General features: G+C 45.6%; 1 protein-coding gene across 35 annotated transcripts in view; it reads right to left on the bottom strand.

Moving 5' to 3' along the window:
* The window catches only part of FGFR2 (fibroblast growth factor receptor 2), a 103,036-nt gene that overhangs the window by 23,990 nt on the left and 54,579 nt on the right, over positions 1 to 24,467 (bottom strand). For 11 of the 35 annotated variants that reach the window (XM_070582938.1, XM_070583854.1, XM_070583187.1 and 8 more), the window contains 4 exons: positions 14,773 to 14,963; positions 13,493 to 13,640; positions 9,938 to 10,134; positions 972 to 1,123 (listed from right to left, as the gene is read on the bottom strand). In XM_070582938.1, coding sequence (XP_070439039.1) covers positions 972 to 1,123; positions 9,938 to 10,134; positions 13,493 to 13,640; positions 14,773 to 14,963 — 688 coding nt within the window. Of the gene's footprint in view, positions 1 to 971; positions 1,124 to 9,931; positions 10,135 to 12,136; positions 12,282 to 13,492; positions 13,641 to 14,772; positions 14,964 to 24,467 lie in introns of all 35 variants that reach the window. The other 24 variants (XM_070582880.1, XM_070584007.1, XM_070583229.1 and 21 more) reach the window with 4 other exon arrangements.

Raw genomic sequence — 24,467 nt, 5'->3', positions numbered from 1 at the left:
GTGGGTCTGGGGGTTGGTCCCTGCCTAGAAGACGGAGGGCTGGTAGCCCAAGATCCATCCCCCTGTCTATGCCTGGGCACCACTATCTTGCTGAGGCCCATGGTTCAGGGCTCCCAGGTTACCAATACATGAAGGGAAACAAAAGGGAGGGAAACTCACACGAGCCAAGAATTGTGCTCAGTCCTGGGAGGTTTGTACCGTGACTTTCATTTTACAGTAATGAAGTTCAGAGCATCAGGAAACTCACGCAAGGTTTCCCAGCCACCGGCTGGCAAAGCCAGGATTCAAATCCAGCCCAACAGAGACCAAAGTACATGGGCTTGAAGCCAGACCAAGAAATAAATAGCTCCCAGCAACGCCCTCACCAGAGCCCAGGTGGCCACACTTTGACTGGACATCTGATCGGACACCTCTACGTCACCCAATAAGGAAAATATTATGGGCCACACGAAATTCGATGTCAGGACCATATTCAAAGCTTTTCTGCCCAATATTACATGAATAACCATTAAAAACAGCAACACTGAGTGGAGATTCTTAAGGTAATTTATATTCTATCCTAATTTCTCCAAAGAAATGAACCACTCAACAGTCATGTTCTAATAACCAGAAGTAGGAATGTCAGATCTGTTTTTCAAATGGGATAATTCCACTTGTATTCCATTTGACTGGGTTTGAATTGTCTGGGGGTGGGGGGGGGGAAGCTGACGAGGTACCATCTTGTTTGGGGACCACCTATGGCTTAGGAGTTCTGTTTTAAAACAACTATAAAAAGAGAGAGAGAGAGAAAGACAATCAATTCTTTTCTTTTCCAAGAGCTGGTTATTTAGAAATACAATCTCACTCACTCCTATTGACATCATCCAAGCAAGAGCTCTGCAGTTAAGGGTCATAAAAAGAAAATGTCAATCCAATATTCCTATTTAGACCTAAGCCTCCACCCAGGGATGTGCCCAACAGGAAGTACTCACTTATCTCTCGGAAACTCCCATTTGGGATCTTCTGGCAGTTCATACTCCGAGACCCCCGCCAGCATGGGGGTGTCTGCTGTCGAGGAGAGGCGCGTTGTTATCCTCACCAGTGGGGTGTTGGAGTTCATGGAGGAGCTGGACTCGGCAGAAACCTGGATACAAAATGCAAAGACACAGATGTAATCCTGGCTCCACCTGAGAAGACTGGGAGCCGGCCAGAGCCCAGCCAGAGGGTCAACTCTTAAAAAGAAAGAAAGGTGGAGGTCGACCAAACCCATGAATTTAGGACCAAATCCACTGGATGCCAACTCCTCCGTCTTCCAATCTATGCAGTACTAGATTTCATCTAAATTGTATGTTCCTAAAACCAGGTTTTCAAACAACAGTCTCAGACAGTGCCTTATCAAAACGTAAGTCTTCTTTCTGTCCTAATTCCTCAAGACAGTTGCTTGAGGACACGGAGACAGGCTTCATTATTGCCTTTTTCCTGTACCTGTACCAGAGCCCCAGATGATCCATCTTCCCGTTGACCAGCTCAGATCATGTATTAACACTGTGCTTATGAAATTCCATAAAAACGTATGGACAATCAGCTCTTCAATATTTTTTCTGTCTTTTGAAATGTAAACCAGAATATCCCAAGGAACTTGCTTTAGGATTTGAATGTGAGAGCAGCAAGTGCCTTTATTCAAAGGAGCCTGAGACCCAGGCACCTGGGGCCATTCTCTGCTTCTCCCCAGCCCTACTGGAAATTGGCTGATGTCCGGGCCATTCGGTGAAAATTGACTGCCTCTCGTCAACTTCAGCTTCAGAAACCAGTGGACTGAACATGTGGGACCAAAGAGTCAAATACATCTTTCTTCCTAATCACAGGGGGAGCTCCTCTCCCACCTAGGAGGGCGCAAGGCTTCACCACGTTTCCTTATTTTCCCTTGCCCATTTTAGTCTGCGTCTGATAAAACGGTTATTTCTTAACTATAACGTCTTCTCTTTGCTGGTGTCTGTGAATGAAAACGTGTGCAGAGCCCACTTGAAGGGCACTGCTGAGGATTACTGCTCAGTCACGGGCTGCTGGATACCACCTTCTTCTAAACCATAAACAAGACTTTGGCCCGAGAGAGTAGGAATATGGGGTTAAACAGGACCCATCGAAGCAGCCCACCCACCACCTCCGTTCTGCCCCCTGCACGACTGCCCAGGTTAACCATACTCCCCGGCTGTGCTTACAAACATCTTTTCAATCAGGGAGGCGAAGACCGAGCATAGACGAACAAATTTCACGGGGATGAACTTTTACAGTGGGGAGCTTGGATCATTCCCACAGGGAACCAGAGACCTATACTTCCCAGGGGACGTCCTGTTCAATAAGCCTTGATTCTTTCCTTCGTAAATCCAGATTGCCCTCAATGCAGTTTCTGGGAAACCCGAGAAGATGCCCAGGAATAGACTGAGGGGGGAAAAAAATCACTTTAGGAATAGGAAGCTGGGAAAAAATCATTTTGGGAATAGGAGGTTGGTTTCTGTATTAAATCAAGAAATAGGCAATTTTTAACAGAATTTCTATTATCTTTTCAAATGTACATGAGTACATTTCTGAGCCTTCTGAGCAGTCTTTGCCAGAAGGAGTTATTCCTAACTTTTACTATGCAGATAGTATGAGCAATGTTTATTCATTGTGAACATCAAACAAAAAATTTTTTAAAAAGAAACTGAAGATAATTTTGGAGCTGAGAGAGGTATCATGGACATGTTAGGCTCCAAGAGGCTGACGCCTCACAGCCAAGTGTCCGGCCGCACAGGCAAATGGCAGAAACACGGAGGAAGAGACGAGAACGTAAATGCGTGAACTCCTATGGAATTCACCTCTGTACCCGACTGATGACACGGACTAGGAGGGACCCCACCCTGGCCAAACAGCAACAACTTCAAAGACCTCTGCATAGACTCCACGTGGGGCCCAATTCACTGTAGTGTGCTGACCGCAGGGACCCATCAGAAACCAGGATCTTTCAGAACATTATCCAGGTCTCCACGAACCACATGAACACCATGAGCTCCATCCACAGAGAAGGGCTCAAGAAGATTCAAGAATGGGTCTGGCCAAAGATACTTCCCCAAATCCTAATGTCTGGCATCAGGGCCCTATGCTATGGATGCAAAAGGAGGCTGGTATTTACAAAGACAAAAACCTGGAAGGTTCTCCCACAGGAGGAGGCAAAAGTCACCACTCATTGCAATGAGAAATTGTGCTCGAAGATCACTGGTGAGATTTAGGAAACCAGTGAAAGCCAGCATCCCAGCGAGACATATAAGGCCCCAGGGGCCAAGATGCGGCAGATTCCGCAGTCAGAACACCCCCTGTAAGGCCAGCAGCGGAGACCACCTCCACTGGCCTCTCAGGGCTCCCGGAATCCCACGATCCGTGCGTGGAGGACCCCACAGGGAGAGGAGGAGGCACCCACAGGGAACCAACAGGGGCACAGTTCTGGGTGAGGAGGCACGCCCCTCATCCCTGCCTTGTCCTCACAAATCACTGCTCTCATCAGCGAGCTGACAGAATTCGATGTGCGAAAGCAGCCTTCCCACGGTGAGGTGTGAGAACCAGGATTTAAAAAAAGTTTTGGGAAGGAACATAAGCGCCTTAGCAGGGGTCACCTTTGGGGAGTGCGATTAGGAGTTGAGGGAGGAGGCAGAAAAAAATCTGATTTCAGAACTTTCCAAACCATTTGCATTTCATCATCATGAAAATGTATCTCTTTTACGCTCTAGAAAAAGCACTTTCTCTGACAATAAAAATATTTTTTAGAATCATAAGGATCTGAACTGTGCATATCTCAGAAGGAAAAGAAAACAAAGGGCATAGGCTTCAAATACACTCTCTTCTAAAATGAGCTCAATGATGAAATCATGGCTTTCGCCCCTTCCCTGTGCTACCAGGCTGAGTATTGCAGCATCTCTGCATCCTTCCATGTGGGTACCCCAGTAACTGCCCCCAGCCATGCAGCCAACCCTAGTGAGTGCCCTTCCTTTGCCAACTGTTTATGACACGGGACCCCTCATTGGGCGGCGGCATCCTGACCAACGGCACCAGTGTGAGGCTGTGTGATCTGACTTTCGGGGTCCATGGCCCAGTTCAGGCACCGGCTAACTGTGAGAGCTTCAGGAAGTCACCTAACCTTCCCAAACTTGAGTTAAAAGGAGACAGCAACAGTTCCCACCCTACTGAGCTACTGGGAGGGTGAACCGGTAAAGCATTCACTGCTCAGCCGGAAACCTGCTAAGAGCTCAGGTATCATCTGCTACCCACACCACCATCGTTTCTCTTAGCGCCTCTTTTTAGAATCATTTGCTGCCCAGATCCAAGGGAGCTTATGATTGGCACCTTCTCTGGGGAACCCAAAGCATTTGGAGCCTCCCGTTTTTCTGTGTGTGAGATGCTGTCACACTGTGTGCAATGGGAAGAAAGCAAGCCCGCTGGCATTAGGGGCTGACTGCAGAACAGCATCTGCTTTACTGGTCTGGAAGGTGAGACCCTCTGCTTCCAGCCAGCAGGGCTGGGGCTCCAGGGAGCAGAAGAGCAAACTCAAGAAATAAAGGATCCAGGAGTCAGGGGCGTTCCCAGGGCAGGAGGAAAGCTGGAACATAAAAGCGTCCTCATGACAAATATGGCTTAGAGGCTGCTGAGGAACAGAACAACGTTAGACAGAAGTTAACTGTTCTGCAGCGGACCTAGGACCAAAAGGAACCTTCGCCCACAAACCTCTGGCAAAAGTTCACATTCATACACGCCTCCCCCTCCAAACCATTGTTTCAACAAGGTTTCAAAGCAAAAGCTTTTAAAATGGGAAACCTTTACAAACTTGGTTGCTGTCATTACTAGTAAAATCAAAAAATTGTCTTTACAAAAAGGATTGCTTATGGAAATTTTGTTGAGATTAGTATAGAGGTTTAGAGTCAATGTACAGATCTGGAAAATACTTCTGTAAAGACCACAGAGGAAAAAAAGGTAAGAAAATGCCAAAAGTATAAGAACTACAAAGGTCCATTGCTCTGTCTACAGAGGTATATCTTAATTTTACCTCCACGCATTTTTACTATGCTTTTAACACCCCCTCTGGGACTGTAAAATGCGACTGGCTTTCCCTTCACTCCGTTTTACTCCAAGAGCTAACATGTTTCCAGGGCTTGACACGATCCCCCCCAGGCGATTCCTCCTGAACACCAAGTTTCCCTGGGTCTTCCTTCGCCCAGATCCCACCCCTCCAGCAATTGCCACTGCCCACCTTCGAGTCCTTGCACTAATTCAGCACTATCAAATTACCACCCCCCCACCCCACACAACAAAATCATAATCTTCCCTATCAGATATTCTTTTTCAATTCTGAGGTTTCTTTTTTTATCTAATTCAAAAATATTCCACTGATAGTGGTGATTATGTTCGTTATTTATAAAATAAATGCTAACGCTCTAAATAAACTGTCTTCCACTCCCAAACCCTGGTGGGCACTTTTTAGTGTGTCTTTTCAGTCTCCAATTCAGCTTCCTCACTTTCCAGAATCTCTTTACCGAGCATCATAAATCAAGCTTTTAACTAACTGTGCCTTCTGTATATTTCCACAATACATACGGGAGATTAATCACGGACGTGGTTTTACTTCCTTTCTTTTTAAAGGGCCACCAAGAAATGGTGTTCTCTCTTTATACCAGATTAGACTGAACAACCAGGGGAACTCAGAAAAGCAGGCAAAAGCAAAGATGCCAGGGGAGAGTGGTGAATATTTGAGTGTTTACTCCTGAGGACTCACAAACACCCCTGCGACCACGGCCCGCCAGAGAAACCCTCTGACTCTCAGGCTGTGGATCCATGCTCCCAAACCAGGACAGAAGGTTCCGGAGTTCATATACTTTCGCTGTAAGCCCTGCCCACCACCCCCTGATGGCCGAACAAAAGCCTTTCACCACCTCAACCCAGGTGGCTGAGATAAAAGGTTCCAGGGGTTGGACTTTTTTTTTCCTTCCATAACAAAATTTAGGTAATTCCACGAGACAGTTTATCCAGCACTCGCTCTTCTCTCTTACCAAGTCTCCGCCCCCCTGTATCCTCTCCCCAGGACTCGATGAGTAAACCTATAACAGGAACAGCTCACCAGTCCCGGACGGGCTGGTTCTTCTTACAAGATCGCATCAGCCAAATGCAAGTCAGATCTTAGTCACACTGCCCGTCCTTTGGAGGCTGAAAAGAGAGGACGGCTAGATGGAGGCTGCGGAGGGAGGGGCACCCACACGAAAGGGCAGATTCCAGTTAAGCCAACCATGACCACTCTAATTACCCAAATGTTTTCGGGAACCAGTGAGGTTTCATTAGACCACTTGATTGACCAAAATACAGAGATTGTTCCGAGATCATGCTGTTTAGCTGCTAGGTAGTAAATGAGCGTCTAGAAGCAGAACTTCCCTTCCCAGAATTTGGTGTGTTCAATAACCATTAACACATGGCCCCCAGAGCTGGCTCCTGAATCCCATCCCACCCCCATCTCCGTCCTGTTCATCACATCCCTGGGAACATGCCATTTGTCCCAAGATACTGTTACACAACACGACCTTGACTGCCCCTCATTTTTCTCTAGTTTTCAATCTACCTGTATCAGCAACCAAGAGAGTGAAACTAAAGACCGAAAAAAAAAAATAGCCCACAGCCCCTTCTGAGATGCCGATGGTGGTGGGAAAGAGTGGGCGCTGCACACCCATGTGAGTCTCCCCACCCTATCTGTTTATGGAGACGGTTAAATCTTCATGCTGCCCTATGGAAACTTCTGGCTCCGGAGAAAGAACCTGATGCATTCACTTTCTGAAAAACCGATTCAATAAACCGAGCTACACCACAAGCCTCCTGAACAGACATCCTCGGTTTCCTATGCACCCCTCACCCTCACCACTCAAGTGATTTGTGCAAAACCCAGAAAGTGAAGCCCTCTCATTAACTCGTGGATGTGCAAAGGCCACTTCACAATGGCCACGCTGTCCACTGGCAACCCTGGAGACCTGTATGAGAGCGGACAAGCTCACAAAGACGCTTGACCGACCAACACCCCAGGACCACATCCAGCCAGAGAAACTTCTGACTCTTGCTAGGCTGGGCTGGTTCTTGCTGGTCCCCTTTAACATGGTGGATGCCCAAGGAGCAGGAGCAGGTGAGCAGTGTCTGGGCCAGTGTCCTGCCCGGAAACTGAATGTGGGGTGAGCCGTCAAGGGCAACAGAGAGACGCCATGTGCCACCCACCTTCCCCCACCAAAAAGTTGTTTCTCTTTTCTCAAGCATCACAACATATACAGAGTCTCAAAAAATTCAAGGTTACTGAGAAATGATCACTCACAAAGAATTTCTTCTTAGGTGCTGGAGAAAAACCTTTTTGTCTCAAAAAAAATAAACTGAAATGTCTGTCTTACACTGGTAAGTCTAGTACAGATTAATAAATGTCAAGAAGGAAAAACTCACAATAGGCTGAAAAAAAACAAAAAAAAAAGCTTTTCTTGTTCTAAAAAGAGAACAATGACTGAGTTGAGTGAAATGCTATGTGTGTATGTGTGTTGGGGGAGGGGCGAGGGTCAGGGCCAAGACGATAGAATTCGGACTCCATCCTGAAGACACTGAGTGCTACCTGTGCGACAGAGGAGGTTGGGCAAACGCAGCACGAAAAGTGGCCTCATAAATGCCGAGGAACAACCCATCCTTAAGACAACTGATTACAGGCTCACCTGTCGCCAGGTAAAGGCATGCTTGGCATCCCTGTGGTATTTTCTCTGTCATCAACCTATCTGCCGGCCTTTCTGGGACTTTTCATTCTAGCTACAGTCCAGTAACTCCCTTTTATCCAGATACCTGATAGGCATCTCCTCCACCGAAGGGGCATGCTTGCTGACGAAGTGCTCTTTGCGAAATGAGCATCTGTGAAATGCATCCCATTTTGACATATAAGAGGAGCTGAGGAGTGTCGACATGCCCCCAAATAGTTTTATTTTTTCCAGGGGACTAGCATTTGCCCACTTTCCCTGCTTCTGTTAGGCTACTTGACCCTCCTGAAACACAAGGCAATCACATTTCAAATGAAGGTCCCCCAAAAACCTTGGAGCCATTGGTGAAGGAGACAGGCCATGCAACCTGGGTTAGATCAAGCACTCAGAAAAATCACGATGAAGGAAGGAAGGAGAGAGGGAGAAAAAAGGAGAAAGGACTCTAAATAAAAGAAGAGCACTGCCACAGTTGCAGAAAAAAAGATGACAAAATAATGACGGAACAATGGTCTAGCTACATCAAATTACAGGTTTCCCCCAGAAGGTAGCATTTTTCCCTATTTAAAAAAATAATAATAGAGATGGAAACATCAGTCCCTTTTTCAACTCCCTGAGGTCAGGTCCTCGGGTGGTGGCTGTAAGAATGGCCCAGAGGTAACTGGTAAGGAGGGAGGGTGGGGGAGGGGTGGCTATGCCATCTGAAGGTCACTGAAGGCATCATCTGGCTATGTCAGGCAAGTGGCTTCCCTGGCCCCAAGAATGACAGTGGTGTCATTTTAAAAACAGCAGCATTCTTGGTGGCACGACTGACCCAATGGGCAGCTTTTTTCCCTTGCTCTTAACACAGTGCAGGTGTTCGCCTGTGCTTAACACACACTCCAAGTGGTATCCTCAGACTCCATGAAGAAATACCTGCTGGAAACCTGGCTTCAAACACGTCAACAAGGACCCAATCAGCCCAGAGTTTGGAGCTGGGTTGAGAACAGCAAGATCTATGCCAAAACTGCCGCTGACCAACTGGTTCCTAATCCTTCCTAATGCCTTGTCCAGAAAGAGTCATCACCACCTAAAGTCCCAGGAGGGGCAGGGCTGAGATTAACCCAGGGTTTCTCCAAGTGCATTTCAGAATCACCCAAAGTCTTACTTACAATGCAGATTCCTGGCCCCATTCAAGACAGACTGAACCAGAGTCTCTGGGGCAGAGACCAAGAAATCTGCAATTTTAACAAGCACCCCATAAATTCTACTAAAATACACACTGCAATAGAGCCACTGAGTTAGCCATTGTACTTGCTGTTTCAAAAAATGCCTTTATCAGAACCAAGTTCCAAATACTTCTGTAAACACTTTGCATTCACACCTGCCTTCCCTTTCCATCTTCGTGAACATAAAGGAAAGAGTCGAAGCGTTTCCTGGCCCACTCAGCTGTGCAGGACTTCGGTTGAAGGCAGATGTGTAGGCTCTACCTTCTCTTATCTCCCCAAAGCAAAATTAACCACAGACAAGCAAAAAGTTACCACCAAAGACCAAGCACGAGGTTAAAAACAAGCTATTGCTTATTCAGCATGAAAATCATCCCACCACAGAACCCACAGCCACACTTGTGAACTGCTAACAATAACGTAATATGTGCATACAACTCTACCTTCAGAATCAGAGAGGTGGAGCCAAAATTCAACTTAGAAAGACACCACGGGCCAGTTTTAAATCAAGTAGTAGTTCAGATTCACCTCTGGGACAAAGGTTTCTGACCTTGAATTAAAAAAAATAAGTCAGAGAACCAGAGTCTTTTCCTTTCCAAATAGTGGCATAAGTCTATCTCAAAAAAGCATGAGATCACAAGGAAGAAAAGTGGCCTGTGCCTCGAAGAGACTGCTGCACTTGAGTCTCAAACACACAAGGGTATCGCCTCCCTGTGTTATTTCCAGTCCTGCTGATCAGCTCTCTGATCCTCACACCACCATGCTTTCATGCCCTTGGAATTTGATTCAGTTGACCCCATTGACACACCAGGACTTGACTCTCCAAATTCTAAACACTAATTGGACAGCGACCAAGAGGCACATGGGAAGCTCTCAGAAGTAATGGCCTCGAAGCAGAGGAAAAGACCCAAGAGCTGGCTGGGGCAAGGGGAGGAGTAAATTTCTTCAAACTCTTTATCTACTTTCTGTTACCTGTCTCCGCAAGGGGATGCGCTTGGTCAGCTTGTGCACAGCCGGCTGGCTGCTGAAGTCTGGCTTCTTGGTCGTGGTCTTCATTCGGCACAGGATGACCGTCACCACCATACAGGCAATTAAGAAGACCCCTATGCAGTAAATGGCTATCTCCAGGTAGTCTGGGGAAGCTGTAATCTCCTTTTCTCTTACGGGAGCTAGATTGCAGATCACAAGGAGGAACAGATAAGCAGGCCACAGAGTTAGGAAACTGGATTGATGCATCCTGGCATAACTAAAGGAATCAAAGGGAGACAACCGTTCCCAAGGATGGGCTTCCTGGGAACTCAATGCTGCAGAATGGCATGGTCCACGGCCCTGCCACGCACCTCTCCTGAGAACAGGTGAATAACCAAAGGCTCCTCGCTTTAGCACCAGGGCCTGGGGGGTCACTATCTCTGGCCTCAGTGGGCCTCACTATCAACCCAGTGATAGATCAGCTCAGGCTATCAGGCCACATTCTGTTAGACATTTGGGCAGAATAGGACAGTCAACTGTACACACAACAAAAAAACTGTCTTCCATGATGGTCTCTAAAAATTCTAAAATATGAACGATGGCCACTTTTGTTTCTGGAGGGACAGTGACAATGCCTCAGTCTTATCTGAGGAGGCTCTTGCAAAGGAAGATGTGATACGGTGATTCCCCAGATGAAGACAGTTCCATTCGATAGGAAATAAATATTCATCTAGTAGGCTGTTGTGAAAAAGTTTCAAATTCCTTAATAAAGTCCAGCATATTATTCAACTAAACAAATTCATTTAATAGAAAAACTGAATTGCTGATAATATAGAATCATTATGTCCACACTACAAAAAGTTTGCAATATTCCTTAATCAATAGCCATGTCAATTTTTGTGTATCCGGTTACAGTGATGTTACAAATTTCCTCTTAAAGAAAATATAGAAATGGTATTGAATGTGAGTATACATATAATTACTTAATTTAGCACATTCTTATATCAACTCCCAATAGTGTCTGCTCCCCCCTTAGTCCTCAATGGTCAATTTACAAGCAGTGTATTTCCAAGTAGTATTTTTCTCAAACTGCATCCTTAGTTAACGTGCTATTCCTTCAGGCAAACTGGTTAAGAAGTGCCAACTAGGCACCTGCAGAATGCAGTACTGTAAGTAAAAACAAGCTCAACATAAGAGGCATCTCATTGTTTCAAAGCAAATATTCACAGAGCAGATTCACAACAAAAGGAAAAATGGATGCAATGCTATTATTTAAAGCTTATACATTTTAATCAGAAAAATACTTGCAAGATAGTCAAAACTCTCAGCAGCACAGCACACGATGAAATGATCAATTTATTTTTACTAGGTATAAAATAAGCATGCAGGTAGGCACCATACTCTAAAAATAAGGCATTAATAACTGGAGTGGAACATCGTGAGCTAGCAAACCATTGTCTATGCAGTTTCACAAAGGAAATGACCAAGAGGCAGATACGGCACAGTAGGGAGTGATTATCAGGAAAGTTCGGGATAGAGATGTCAGTTAAAGATTCAGAGAGTAGCAATATTTAGGCAATAGGGCTTCACGGATGTTGATTTCTCTGCAGGGCAGAAATAACATCAAGCCCAAGACGGCAGGAGCATGCTTTGCAGTAAAAGCAAACTGAGTCCCTCCTATTGCACCATGCAGCAAGCCACCGATTCCCAGGCAGGTAACACACTGCTTCTGTACGTCCTGCGTTCAGAGGTGCTTCTCCCCAGGCACCTCGACATTCATTCATCTATTTACATCTCGTTGAAAACAGAAAGTGGAACAAAAGTACATATGGGATTTTAGCAAAATGGCATTTGAAATGAAAAAAAATTACTTTGAATTTTCCAAAGTAATTTCAACTTCTTCCTTAAGAGAAGTGGGGATGGGCAAATTTATATATTGACTCAATGCGCCTCACTAAAAATATAAGATCCCTTTGGGTTTTTAGGGTGAAATTTCACTGGATCATAAATGCAGGTGTGGGATCTCATTGTAAGTGAATTTCCAAGGCAACTTTCTTATCCCTGGGGGATAATTTCAAACATTTTTTAAAAATCTTTATGCAAGGATAAAAGGGGCCATTTCTGAGAACAGAAGCTGTGTTAATTTTATAGCAATCAACCAAGAAAAGGAAAAAAACCATGGAGAGAAAGAGCAGTATATACCTGGCAGAACTGTCAACCATGCAGAGTGAAAGGAGATCCCAATAGAATTACCCGCCAAGCACGTATATTCCCCAGCATCCTCAAAAGTTACATTCCGAATATAGAGAACCTCAATCTCTTTGTCCGTGGTATTAACACCGGCGGCCTAGAAAACAAGGGAAGCAAGAGAGAAGGCTAGACAACAAGGAATGATTGTGGAGGGGGCCATGGAACCACGAGGCGTCACACCAGGCGCTCCAGCAGGGGCTGGCCACCAGAAGATTCCGATTGCAACCCATCCACAAAGCCCACAACCGAGACATCGAGCGACACTGAGCAGCTCACCTCCACAGGCCCGTCACCACATCGGCTTCACCACCTAGACATGCATGCAATCAAACACATGGAAAAATCAACCCACAGGGATCCAGTCTTTTGGCCTTTGCTTTGGATTTAAGGGGTGGTTTTCCAAAAGGATAGCACCCAAGAAGCTATGTTGGGTTCTGGTTCTGTTGGCTGCAGAGTCCCATCTTGAGCCAAGGATGGTACTGCCTAAATTGTTGTGTTGTAAAAGAAAACCTTGCAGATAAGCCCAAGTGGATCCCCGGCATCTCCTTCCAGCTCTGTGGGAACCAAGTGGGATGGAAGGTCATGTTGGTTACCAGGCTCTGGTTATTTTTACCCCTGCATAACCATCTTGGCTTACATTGCATTGAAAGAAAATGGAAGAAAGTATGATCTTGGTAGCGAAGAAACTGAGCTTTTTTTCCTTCTTCAATATAAACATTTGAATGTGAGTCAGGATAAACTAAGAAAGTCAACTTGCTGCCTTCAATAGCATCCAGCAGTACATTCATTCAGTAAGATGGACAACCCTCAAACTTGGGATGGCAAGGCCAAGGACAGTATCTCCTAACTCTTAGTTCTACAACCAAGGAAATGACGCTTTGTTGGACAAATGCTATCATGCCAACATTTCTCTAAAAATTTGGGGCAGAAGGAGGTATGAATTCCGTTGATATACAAATGCCACCAATTCACTAGGCATGCAGGTGTGTGTCTAAAATGGTGTTTAAGGGCAGTAATGATGGGAAATGTGCAGCCCAAACAAGATAAACCAGAAGGAACAACTTAAAAACTGGGTGGGGGTGGAGGGGAATCTTTAGAAGAAATTAGAGGAATCACTTTGAACATTGTGGGCATTTTTCCATGGCTGCTGGCATCCTACCAGCTGCATCACCAAAGAAAGATGATTATGAATATACCAAAGCCACAGAGTCATCCTATAAGCTGCCTGCAGTCTCCCAAAGCACCAAGTCTTTCAGCTTCTATATCCAGCCTTCGTTTAAAAAAACAAAAAAACAAAAACGTTGTTACCTTGCTGTTTTGGCAGGACAGTGAGCCAGGCAGACTGGTTGGCCTGCCCTATATAATTGGAGACCTTACATATATACTCCCCAGCATCCGCCTCAGTCACATTGAACAGAGCCAGCACTTCTGCATTGGAACTATTTATCCCCGAGTGCTGGAACAGACACAGGAGAACAATGTAACAGCCAACCAACCGGGAAGGACTTTGCACTGTCTAGGGTCCCACCACCAACACACCCACAAAAAAACAACCTCCATCACATCTAAACAGCAGCATTAAAGGGCTGTGGGTTTAGAAAGAACAAAATAAGTCAACTGGTGCACAGTGGAAGTGACCCGGTGCTCTTGAGAGGGTGGAAGTGTGTGATCAATATCTAGCCGAATGGGTTAGCAGTACCCCAGGATGGTCACCTTCGTCCAGCTGTTTTGATCCTTGGTATTCTCAGCTGGAGAGAACACCTCGCTGGTTAAGAGTTCTTGGTTCAGCCGCCTATGGTTCTACAGAAAGGCTGCTGTTATTAAGGACATTCTCTACCGGCAACTAAATGGGGCAGGCATGGTAGGCAGCGAGTGGTTAAGAAGTGCACAGACTTAGCTGCCACTTGCTATCACCATCCTGAAGAGCAAGACAAATCTAAAAAATAAAGAGGCTGATGCTATTAAAACAGGGACTTGCAAGAAACCAAATAAGAAATATAAGAAGAAAGTTTCCGGTTCAACACTTCACTAGCACAGAAGCATTTTCTAAAGTTTATTGTCTAAACTGCGTGTGAGTGAATCTCAAAGATTAAGGAATTTCTCTTAAAAGGAAAATTTAAACTGTTTCTAAAAAGTGGCTACTAAAATTCGACCCTAACGTCATAGTAAGAGAAAACAGCAGCAGCGTAACAGTCAACACTGGCACAATGCCTGGAGCTTACACAGCTCCTTCCATCTACTCCATCCCATTTATTCTGCCCAACCGCCCCGTAGGGGAGATATCATCCTGGTTCCCACTTTTACAGATGTGCGGCTATGCCTGAACGTCTCCTCTAAGATCTCAGAGCTGATAAACAGCTGAACTATTCTGACTCTAACTTTAGGGGTCCTTCCACTGCCTCAAAGCTCCCTTCTGAAATTTTATTAGCAAGCCTAATGATCTACTGATTCTCCAAACGCACTCTGTACTGACCAGTCAAATGGGAGAATCACCTTCTCTCAAATTCAACAGGAAATCAAAGCACCTGTGGCCAGACCCATCAGGGAGACCCCGGTTGTGGGTACCTTCAGATTCAGAAAGTCCTCACCTTCAGAACTTTGAGGTAGGGCAGCCCGTCGGGCCCGTATTTACTGCCGTTCTTTTCCACATGTTTGATCCACTGGATGTGGGGCTGGGCATCGCTGTAAACTTTGCAGACAAACTCCACATCGCCTCCCACCACGGTGGAGGCATTTGCTGGCAGTCCAGCTTGGAGGATGGGCCGGTGTGGTGATCGCTCTGATGGAGAGAGGGGAGAAAGGGGGATCGGGGATGCGAGGAGGAGAAAGGAATAAATAAGTTGTGTTGTCCAGAAGGCTGTTCATGAACTCAAGCCAAAAAGGCCTCAAGTCTGCTGGCTGACTCCTTTGAAATAACACCGAGGCCCAATGCATAACAAAAACAACTTCAAAGAGACTGCTGGAGTGCGACCCTTGTAAAAAGAATACTTATTTAGAAAACTGGGAAAAGAACTTATTATATCTCAAGTTATTGGTTGCCCATGGCCACCTAATGAACAAAGGAAGAGATTTTATTTTGACAATCTCAAAGACAAATGTCAGGGGAATGGGTGCTCCTTCAATTATTCCATTTGGGATCATATCGGAAACTCACCTTGCCCATAGCTTAACATCACAGGTAAGTGACAAGACTAACTTTAAGGTCACCCTGAATACCAAAATCCTCCTACACACAGTGCCTCCCGATACACTTCTAAGATGCTCTAAGAAGACTTCCATCTCTTGTTTTAAAAAGAAAATAAACTAAAAGCTAAAGCCCAAAGTTATGAATAGATCAAATGAACAACTAGTTTCATCTCTTTAGCATGGATTTACTCCATTCATTCATCGTTCCATTCATCCATTCATTTCCTTGATAAATATTGTGTTACTGTGTGCCACACGGGAGATGCACAAGTAGACATTCCTTAGCTTATTCAGATGTGGCACTGAAGGAAACAAAGTGCCACTGCTTCGCAAACCCTAGTCATGGTGTAGACTGTCTTAGGGAGGCCCCACAGAGGGTATGCTTGCAATTACTCCCCGCTCTCACTTGTCTTGCCTTTCTCTCTCGGGAAAAAGTTCTCAACAAACGACACCCCCTCTTGTCTCATCCCTGGAAAGGTTCCTCTCCAGTTCAGAGGCGGTCTCTGCAGAAATCTTTAGAGGCAACTATGTCAAAGTGTGTGGAATCTACACACAAGGGTCCTCAAGAATCAAGTAACAGACCAGCCTACTGTGTGATTTTGTCCACAAAGGCACTATAAAAACAAACGGACCAGAACCTTCCTACATGGCAGCTCAGTCAAAAGCCACCCATATCCAGACACCTGTCCATTCGGTTATCGCCCCATCCCCACATGTACCAGCCATCCTCCCCGTCTCCCTCTGCAGACTGTGGAGACCACTGCCTTTAACCTCCAGCTTAAAAAGTTGCCAAGGGAAATAACAAGATCCCAACCAGCCCAACACACCAAGGATGTCTCCACACTGCACCTGCGTAGCCCGTGCACTGGGCTGGAAACAGCAAACCAGAAGGATAGATACCTACGTCTTTCCATATTTGGGCCTTGCAGATTAAAATGTCATTATGTGGAATTTGTTGGTCAAGAGCCAGACCATGTGCAAATTGATTTTACTGCATAAGCCTGTTGCTGGTCTTTAAAAACATTTTTAAAAAAACAAAGAAAAAGTGCTAGTGGTTACTCTTAGCACATTTCATTCCAGAATCTCCCATCACTTCACAGACACCTAGATTTACATAGCAAAAAGATGTGGATTTCAGAGCCCCCAAAGAAGTCATTCATTTGTCCCAATATCATCTACATAGGCTGAGCAAAAAACCCAGAAGTCAAGACTGCTACTTTTTGTGGGCAGAAAATCTCAAAGCTGGGATCCCTTCAAACATCACCAGAAATCCTCACTCTTTGGCTGATACATCATCCCAGCGATGGGCCGCAGCAAGCCTCCTGGGCAGGCCTGGCAGCCAGCTGGATGCTACAGGGACCCGCTTGCAGCTGGCAGGGATGGAGATCTGGTTTAACCCCAGCTGGCCCCATCCACATGAGAAGAACAGAGTTAAGTCCACACACTCTCCTCACCAGGCCTCCTCTCAAGAGATCGAGTGTGAGGGGAGCTGTCCTCTGGGCTGGATACTGCCAGCCAAGCACACAAAATACGCCCCTTTGTACTGATCAAATATTGAAGTGGTTTACTCCTGCCCATAGAAAAGTGAATTTTAGGTATCAATTCATTCTCTGGCTCAGTTTTCCAGTTTTACGCTCAAGCGTTTGTGTGTTCAAAGATAAATATTTAGAGTGGACCTAAATATTTATTCTTAGAAACAAAGGTACTATAAAATCTTAAATGTCATAAGCCAGATCAACGGAATTTCAAACCAAGTCCTCTTTCTTAAACATACTTGTTTCTATAAATCGTTTCACAAGCAAACATTGTGCATGTAATACCAAATAACGATGCCCCGTGAACAATGAGTGCTTTCATACAGCCCCACATCTCTGGCCTGCGCCAGCCTTCAGCAGAGAATTTAGTCACTGGGGCAACACTGGCAAGACCCGCTGCGGAGCTGCAGTCCTGTTTCACTTGTGGTCAACGTGCTGCTGAGCTCCAGTTATTAAGTTATTCCACGGCTATCCGGACTATTTTCACACACAGGCACAAAAATCTTTGCAATGGTTTAATGTTATTGCATTTGCAAATTACGGCATACCAAACGTTACCCGCTTGCACTCTTGAATTCATCCTTTCAAATTTTCTCACCTTATACAAAAAAACCTCTTAACCTCCCCGACTCCCCCTTGGCCCTCTCTCACTTTGGGTACAAAAACTGCAGGCGAGATCGCTCTGTAATCGAAACCTTACACCGTCTTCCAAAACTTATTACAGCTGCCTTCAGTATAAAATGAAACCTTAGAGAATGTTATTTAAAATGTTTTTAAAAAGTCAGTAGGCCTCATGTTTCGTTTCTCCACATCAGGCTTTGATTTCCTTTGCAACCTTATTCTCTGCCCTTAAACAAGTTGGAGAACGAGGCCTGAAACATCTTGGAAGAGGTCCCGGGATGCCAGCATCTGCAGAGCATGGCGCTCCCCCGTCACACCCTTCAGCCATCACTCTGCCCTTAGTGTCCGTCAGACCCTTAAGAACAGTGATCAGTAGGTAAGGGGGACGACAGCACTTGGACTCCTCTTGTAACTTCTGAAAAGTTGGGGTGAAAGCAGGGCGCAGACAGCAGCCGGGGGAGCAGGCTGGGTGGCACTCCTGCAGAGACAGGCAGAGCGGGTGGCCGGGCCCAGGGTCCACTTGGGAAGCACTGCAGGAAGATGGTGGGCACAGTGATGACCAAGACCCTCCAATGGCTAATGTGCTCTCCCCGGAACCCCTCCAGGACCTGGGCAAACCAAACCCCTCGGTTTGCAACGTTTTGGGCAGCAAGCTAATATAAACTGAATTGGTCAATGAATTATCTCTGGATGAGAGAATAAAACCCGAGCTTGGCCCATCTCTTGTTCTTCTAGGTGACAACAAAACTCACATCTTCTCCACCAGGGAAGATTTACAGTTTTAGGCCACGTTCTCTTACAGCATGATTAACTTGCAGATATTATACAAAACAGATCTTCCTCTTTATAGAGGGAGTAAAACAAATACACAGAAAACAGAACAACTGACAAGCAGTTCACCTCTGCGTCTTTACTGCAATTTTTTAAAATATATATTCTCAATGCAGCAGGTTGCAGATGTACAGTACACAGACCTGAAACAGGATGAGAACCTTTAAAACAGCAATTCTAAGGTCCCTGTGTGAATTCCAAATTAAGACAGAGTGGAAAGGAGTCCAAAGGGTGCGGCAGCTGCCGACGGGACAGTTGGCTGCACTGCTGGAATGAGCTTCCACCAAATAAATGTGTAGTAAACACAGGCTGAAGTGCTCTAAAAAAGACATTCTCTCCCCCATGTTTTCTCTGTCTCTCTCTCCCTCCCTTTTGTCAAGTGCTCCACATGAGTCCACTTTACTAAAGCAGAAGGCCCGGCTGCTAGGACTCTAAATATCAGGACTGACTCCCCCCAAACCCTGGCCTGAAGCTGGGAGCCACAAGCACGAGGGCAGGGGGAAAACAGCCTGCTCCATTCCAAGGGGTAATTATTGAGAACCAGAGAGAGAGAGAGAGAAAATACCTGAGTGACAAAGAATAAATCTCTGTTAATTGACCATTGAAACCTTATAACATGCCAGTCCTCCTCTGGACATAATAATATGTTTGCTCATAAGAGATCTACAACTTTTGCTCCGACACAGCAAAAGCTATAAAAAAAGGTCCACCAAGCAGAGAGGCCTCATGTCGACAGGCTCAGTAAATACGCATCTCGGGATCAGAAGGAGAACCAGCTTCTTAAATTACACCTATAAATTAATCAAGCCCAGAGTAGCTGGTTTCCCAGCACCCACTGGTTTTCTAAGTATTTCTCCCCAAAAGTTAAGCAGTGCCTGCCGCAAAGAACCATTTCAAAACCGCTCTCTGGCAGCAAAACACCAAGAGACTCGAATCACGCTGAGTGCCTGGGAGTGATCTGGACGCGGCCAGTCCCCTGCTCCCGGACGCACATTCACGTCAGGAGCCGAGAGAACCCTGCCTGCCTGTCTTTAAATTAAAATCAAAATTTAATTACCCTTCCTCTAAAATGGAGTTTCTTAGCAACTCCAAGGGGCTGAATAGGGAAAGAACATTCTGCGATTGGGAAGACAAGGGAAAACAACCGAGAAGTCTTGTTTCTAAAGCCCAGCCTAGCTTTTTTCTAAAGAGGAGGCGGTGGTTGCTTTTGTTGCATAAAAACGCACTAAACCAGTTAGCATGGGGCATGGTTATTAGGGGAGGCCGATCAAAGCCTTTCTGAAGTCTGAGGAGCCCAACAACCTGCTAAAGACCTCACGCTAATTACCATTAGTGGAATGAGTTCATTGCCTTGTCAGGACTCCGCCTAATGCACTCAAACCAGACAGGCTCAATCCAGTTGGCTTCTGAGTTGAGTTTTCCCGAAGCTTGCTCCAGCCTCTGGAGACTGGCACAAAAGGAAGTCAGAACTAAAAATGACCAGTGGGAAAAGGTAAGGTTAGGATATAGGTTGAGAAGAAGCAGTATCCTTTCAGAAAGAATCAAGGTACCCATGGCCACTATTTTGGCCTGACATCTTCTAGAACAGACTAGTGGGGCCTGGGATGCTGGGCACCTGGAATTATTTTTCTTTAAAAAAAAAGAAAAGGAAAAATGCGTTTTTGTAGGAAGTGACTGGTTTGCTGCTCTTTCTCTGTCCTAGGCTTAGCTGAGCCTCATTTTCCTCCTGCCTGGACATCCGACTCTGGAAAGTCTTACAGAATGGGGCTGGGGATCCAGCTTCCTCCAAAACATACATGTTTCTCAACAGAGAGCGCAAAGTCTGCAGAGCAAGCTTCTTTGGGGCAGGCCTAAGTGTCATCCCTCCAGCTCTGGGGTCCCTCAGTGACTTACGGAGGCTGCACCATGTGAAATGCTAGAAGCAAAACACCACTAATTCCTTTGTGCCTGCTCGATGAGCTGGAGAAGCCGAGTAAGTGCTAGCTGAGGCCAGCGGCCTGGGAAGACCAGAGCAGGTGGAGGCAAAGTGCCTTCCCTAATTAATGTCAGAGACGGTATTATTTGGCTGGGAGATGAGTGGCTTCTACCAGCTGGGTGTCAATTTAGGTCTTCTTGGGCAAATTACAGCAGCAGGCCTGTGTGTTATTTACACCCCAAATGTTTACAATACCCTGAGCTCTCTCTGTGCCTTCAAAAAGTTAAACCAGAACTATGACCCCTTGGGGATCACAAAGTTAGGTCAAATTTAGGTTCAAAAACGCCTTTCCTTTCGTGAAAAGAAGACACAGCTTTGGGATGATGCAAAGTTCTGCGAATGGATAGTGGTGATGGTTGCACAACAATGTGGTTATACTTAATGCCACTGAATTGTACGCTCAAAAATGGTTACAATGGTGCATTTTATGTTATATGTATATTAAAACAATTAAAAAAAGGATATTTCACAGAGTGAACAAGATATAGGGTCACAGAAAACCCGCCTTTTCCGTTAGTTAAGTATATTCATCTTGTCCAGTTTACAAAAGGAGAGCTTTTCTCTCTCCTGACACACAGACTCTGCACAAGGTCCCTCCCTGTATTGTGCATGGTTTTCACACTGATGTAAAACTCAGACGTCAGTCTGCTCAGGCTCCCTCCTGAGGAGCTGGGGTAAACACAGCTGAGCAGTCACGCTGGGGAGCTACGCCACAGAGCCCCAGCACCCTGCCACTTGCCACAGGGGGTGCAACATCTTTCAGGAATGCCAGATTATCAGCTGCTGTCTGCATAGCTGGGTTCCCTTCATGAGAAGAGTATGCTAGAAACGCAAAAAAACAAAAAAAGAAAGAAAGAAATAGTCCAGGAATTAAACATAGCCTCTTATTACAAAGGCTGAACTCTGAATTAGAATACCTTCTTCCAAATGACTTGCAAAGAGGCTAAAAGGGAGCTTCTTCGGGAGTCCCCAAAGACAGCGGCACTCCAAATGAGGCTCTCTTGGTTGAAAATGTTTTGCTGGAATCTACCAAAAAGGATCCACTTAGGCCACCTCTAGAAATTTGTCCTAGAAAAGTAATTCACCCAGGTGCCCAACAAATAGGAGTCTACAAAGCTTGTCACTGTAGCCTTTTCTGTAACTGGAAAACAAAAGACCTACACAACCTAAATATCCACCGACGGGGGAACGATTAAATAAATTATACCATGGCCGTGACAGAATAGCACATGGGCCACTAATAAGAATGAATGAGAGCAATATGTATAGACACGGAAAGATGTCCACAGTAATAATGTTGACAGGTTTCATCAACTTTCACCATTAAAAAGCCTTACTTCTAGAGGAAGTCTAGAAAAATCTATCACACTAATCTCTCAGATGCCTTATTTTGCTCCTGGGGTGGCTGGAGCAGAAGCCAAAGCTTTCAGCCCATCTGAGCAAACAAGAAATGCCTCCCTTTGGTAACGAACCACATGAGAAGTCGAACTATAAATCCTCATTTGTTTTCTTAGAGGCAAACTCAGACACTGAAAATAAAAGTGATTCAGATTCTCCTTGCTATTCACATCATCTAAAGAGAAGCTTCAGAATAGTCACCCGGCTCACAAAAGGCACCAATTCGACTTCCACTTCTCTTCTCCCTGTCCAAGCTGGATGGGATGACTTGAGTGTGTGGCCCAGCCCATTCCCTATTGAACATTCAGCGGTGGTTTCACACACAGAATGGTTTTCTTTTGGACAAAATGTAAAATTTAAAGGACTACATCTGTCACTTTTCAGTCCCAATCCAGAGTGTATACTGAACCAAACAAAACGAAGACTTCCTTTTTCAAATAGAGCACAACTTCTGAAAGATCCTTCTGGAAGCCTATCTAATGCCTGTCTCGCAAAACATCACTTTCATCGTGACATGGTGGGGAGTACGTCTGGGGCACGATCTGACCTGCTGATTTGTACACTTATTCGGGATGGATAGAATTGCTACAGGCCTTGTTTGAGAGAATCCCATAAGGGGAGGCTCTGAGTGAGAGAAAGGAAAAGTAGAAGTTCTATCAAGATCCAGGAATCTCCATCCCTATTTACTATCATCTCACTGTGACAGTCTGGGGTCTTTTGTGCTGTGACATGAGAACCCCAAGAGGGCAAAGCCCGTGTGTCATTCAACCGATTGTCATGTCTCCTCCAGGCCAAGAACAGGCTGCTCCACAGACGGAGGATTCATCACTACCATACAATAAATAGAGGTCATCCCTGCCAGAGGGCTCTGCTCTGTATCCTCCCTCCAGACCAAGGCAATGACGCTTTTACCTCCTCACCTCTCTCTTCTCAGAAAGAAACAGAAAATTTCCCACAGCAACACCAATACCCCACCCTCAGCCATCTCCTCCCCACCCACCAACCAGCATTCGACCCACTATGGTGAAAGACGTGACAGTAACTCCAAAAGCCACTTTTCTAACTCAAATCTGTCCTCTAAGTTGGGAGCACATCCCTGCTACAACACTAGATCATTTCTGCCCTACCTTCTCCTCAACTGTGAAAATAACCAAACACAAAGACGATGAATACAGCAGTGGGGTGTGCTAAGGGAGGGGGAATCCATAAAAGCCAGCTGGTGGATGCATCATAAAAAGGCAAAAATATGATCCCATTTCTATGCTCACATCTTAACGAGAGTTGGCATAACACTTCCCAATCTGGGTCTTTCGATTTATAAAGGTGTTCATTAATTGATGTTCTATGAATAAGTGAGTTTAGAGAGAAACTCTGAAGACTGCCTGCTTCAGAATTTGCAATAGGTTAAGAACCACAAAACTCCAAATATAAGTAAATCATTAAACTGTTTTTCTACTATTTCAAGTCAGCACATGCTGATAGAAATCTCACTAAGTTCTAGCCCATTACTGGGCGCTGTAACTGCCATGAGCGAATCCGTATCTTCATGCCAAGCTTACTTGCCCATGCTTAGAGAACAGCAGCTTTCTCTCTGCCCTGTGCCCCCACCCGAATTATCTCCAGGTATGGTGAAGAGACCTCCTTCTTACAAAACGCTGTAAGACATTAACCAGTCTGTAACACTTCTACATCCTCTTTGCCCACACCATAGACTTGATGCCAAAGATTAGATAAGAGATCAAATATTAGCCCTCTCCCCAGCCACCTCAGCCAGGCCCCCTGCCAGAATCTAAAGCAATCAATAAGGCTTCCTTCCTCAACTATGGGGCAGAGGGCAATTGATAGCTTGTAGAGAACACGGCAAAAATGCTGATATTGCAAAGATCTAACGTGCCCCATCCATGCTGGCGTGTGCCTGCTCCAACCCCCGAGTTGGCACCCACAGACACCAATGCCTGGAAGGAGTAACTTCTTGCTGGTATCAGTCCTGCAGGAGAGCACTTATTCGCTGGTCAGTACACATGGGGTGATGCAGTCACTCGCTGACCAGCTTTTGCCCCCTGGGATCCCTCTTGTGAAACAGGTATGAAAAGCCATTCTGTAGCAACCAAAATCTCATTAAACAGTAGCTACCAAAGGAAGTTTTGAAATCTCTGTCCCGAGGAAAGGAAAAGATTGACCACTCTGTTAACCAGGGCTGAGCTGAATGTGCCTGTCTCAGACTAAAGATACGAGAGGAGGCGTGAGACCACCAAATAAGAGCAACGAACAATCTCATGGTACTATTATTTAAAAGCAATGCCCTCCTGCCTCATCCTCCCAAAGGCGCTACAAGGAAAATGTGTCATCACCCCTATTTTAGAGACGAGTGAAGTGAGGCTCAGAGGTCCCATGACTTCCAAGGTCACAGAGCTAGCAAAGGATAGAAACATAATTTGAACTGCCCTCCCATGTAATTCCCACCAGAACCTCCATGGGTGCCACCCGGCAAGGAGTGGAGACCCTAGAGGGTTGATGGGGTACCAGGGCTAGAACCACAAAATCAGCAAAAGGACTTTGCTTCCTACTCAATTCTGTTCCAGTTCCATGATTCTATGTGAGCTAGACAAGCCCACTTACAAAGGCACTCGCTGTGACTGATTACCTGGCCTGGCACCTTGATCCATTTTCAGTTGTGGGGCTTTCTGCCTCCCCTCTGGCTAGATTTCACAACTCTAGAGCTAGCATGAAGAACCAG

Source organism: Equus przewalskii, chromosome 1, assembly GCF_037783145.1.
Source record: "Equus przewalskii isolate Varuska chromosome 1, EquPr2, whole genome shotgun sequence".
NCBI classification, from domain to species: Eukaryota; Metazoa; Chordata; class Mammalia; order Perissodactyla; family Equidae; genus Equus; species Equus przewalskii.
Note: the sequence above shows the minus strand (reverse complement) of the source record. Positions and strands in the feature narration are given on the sequence as shown.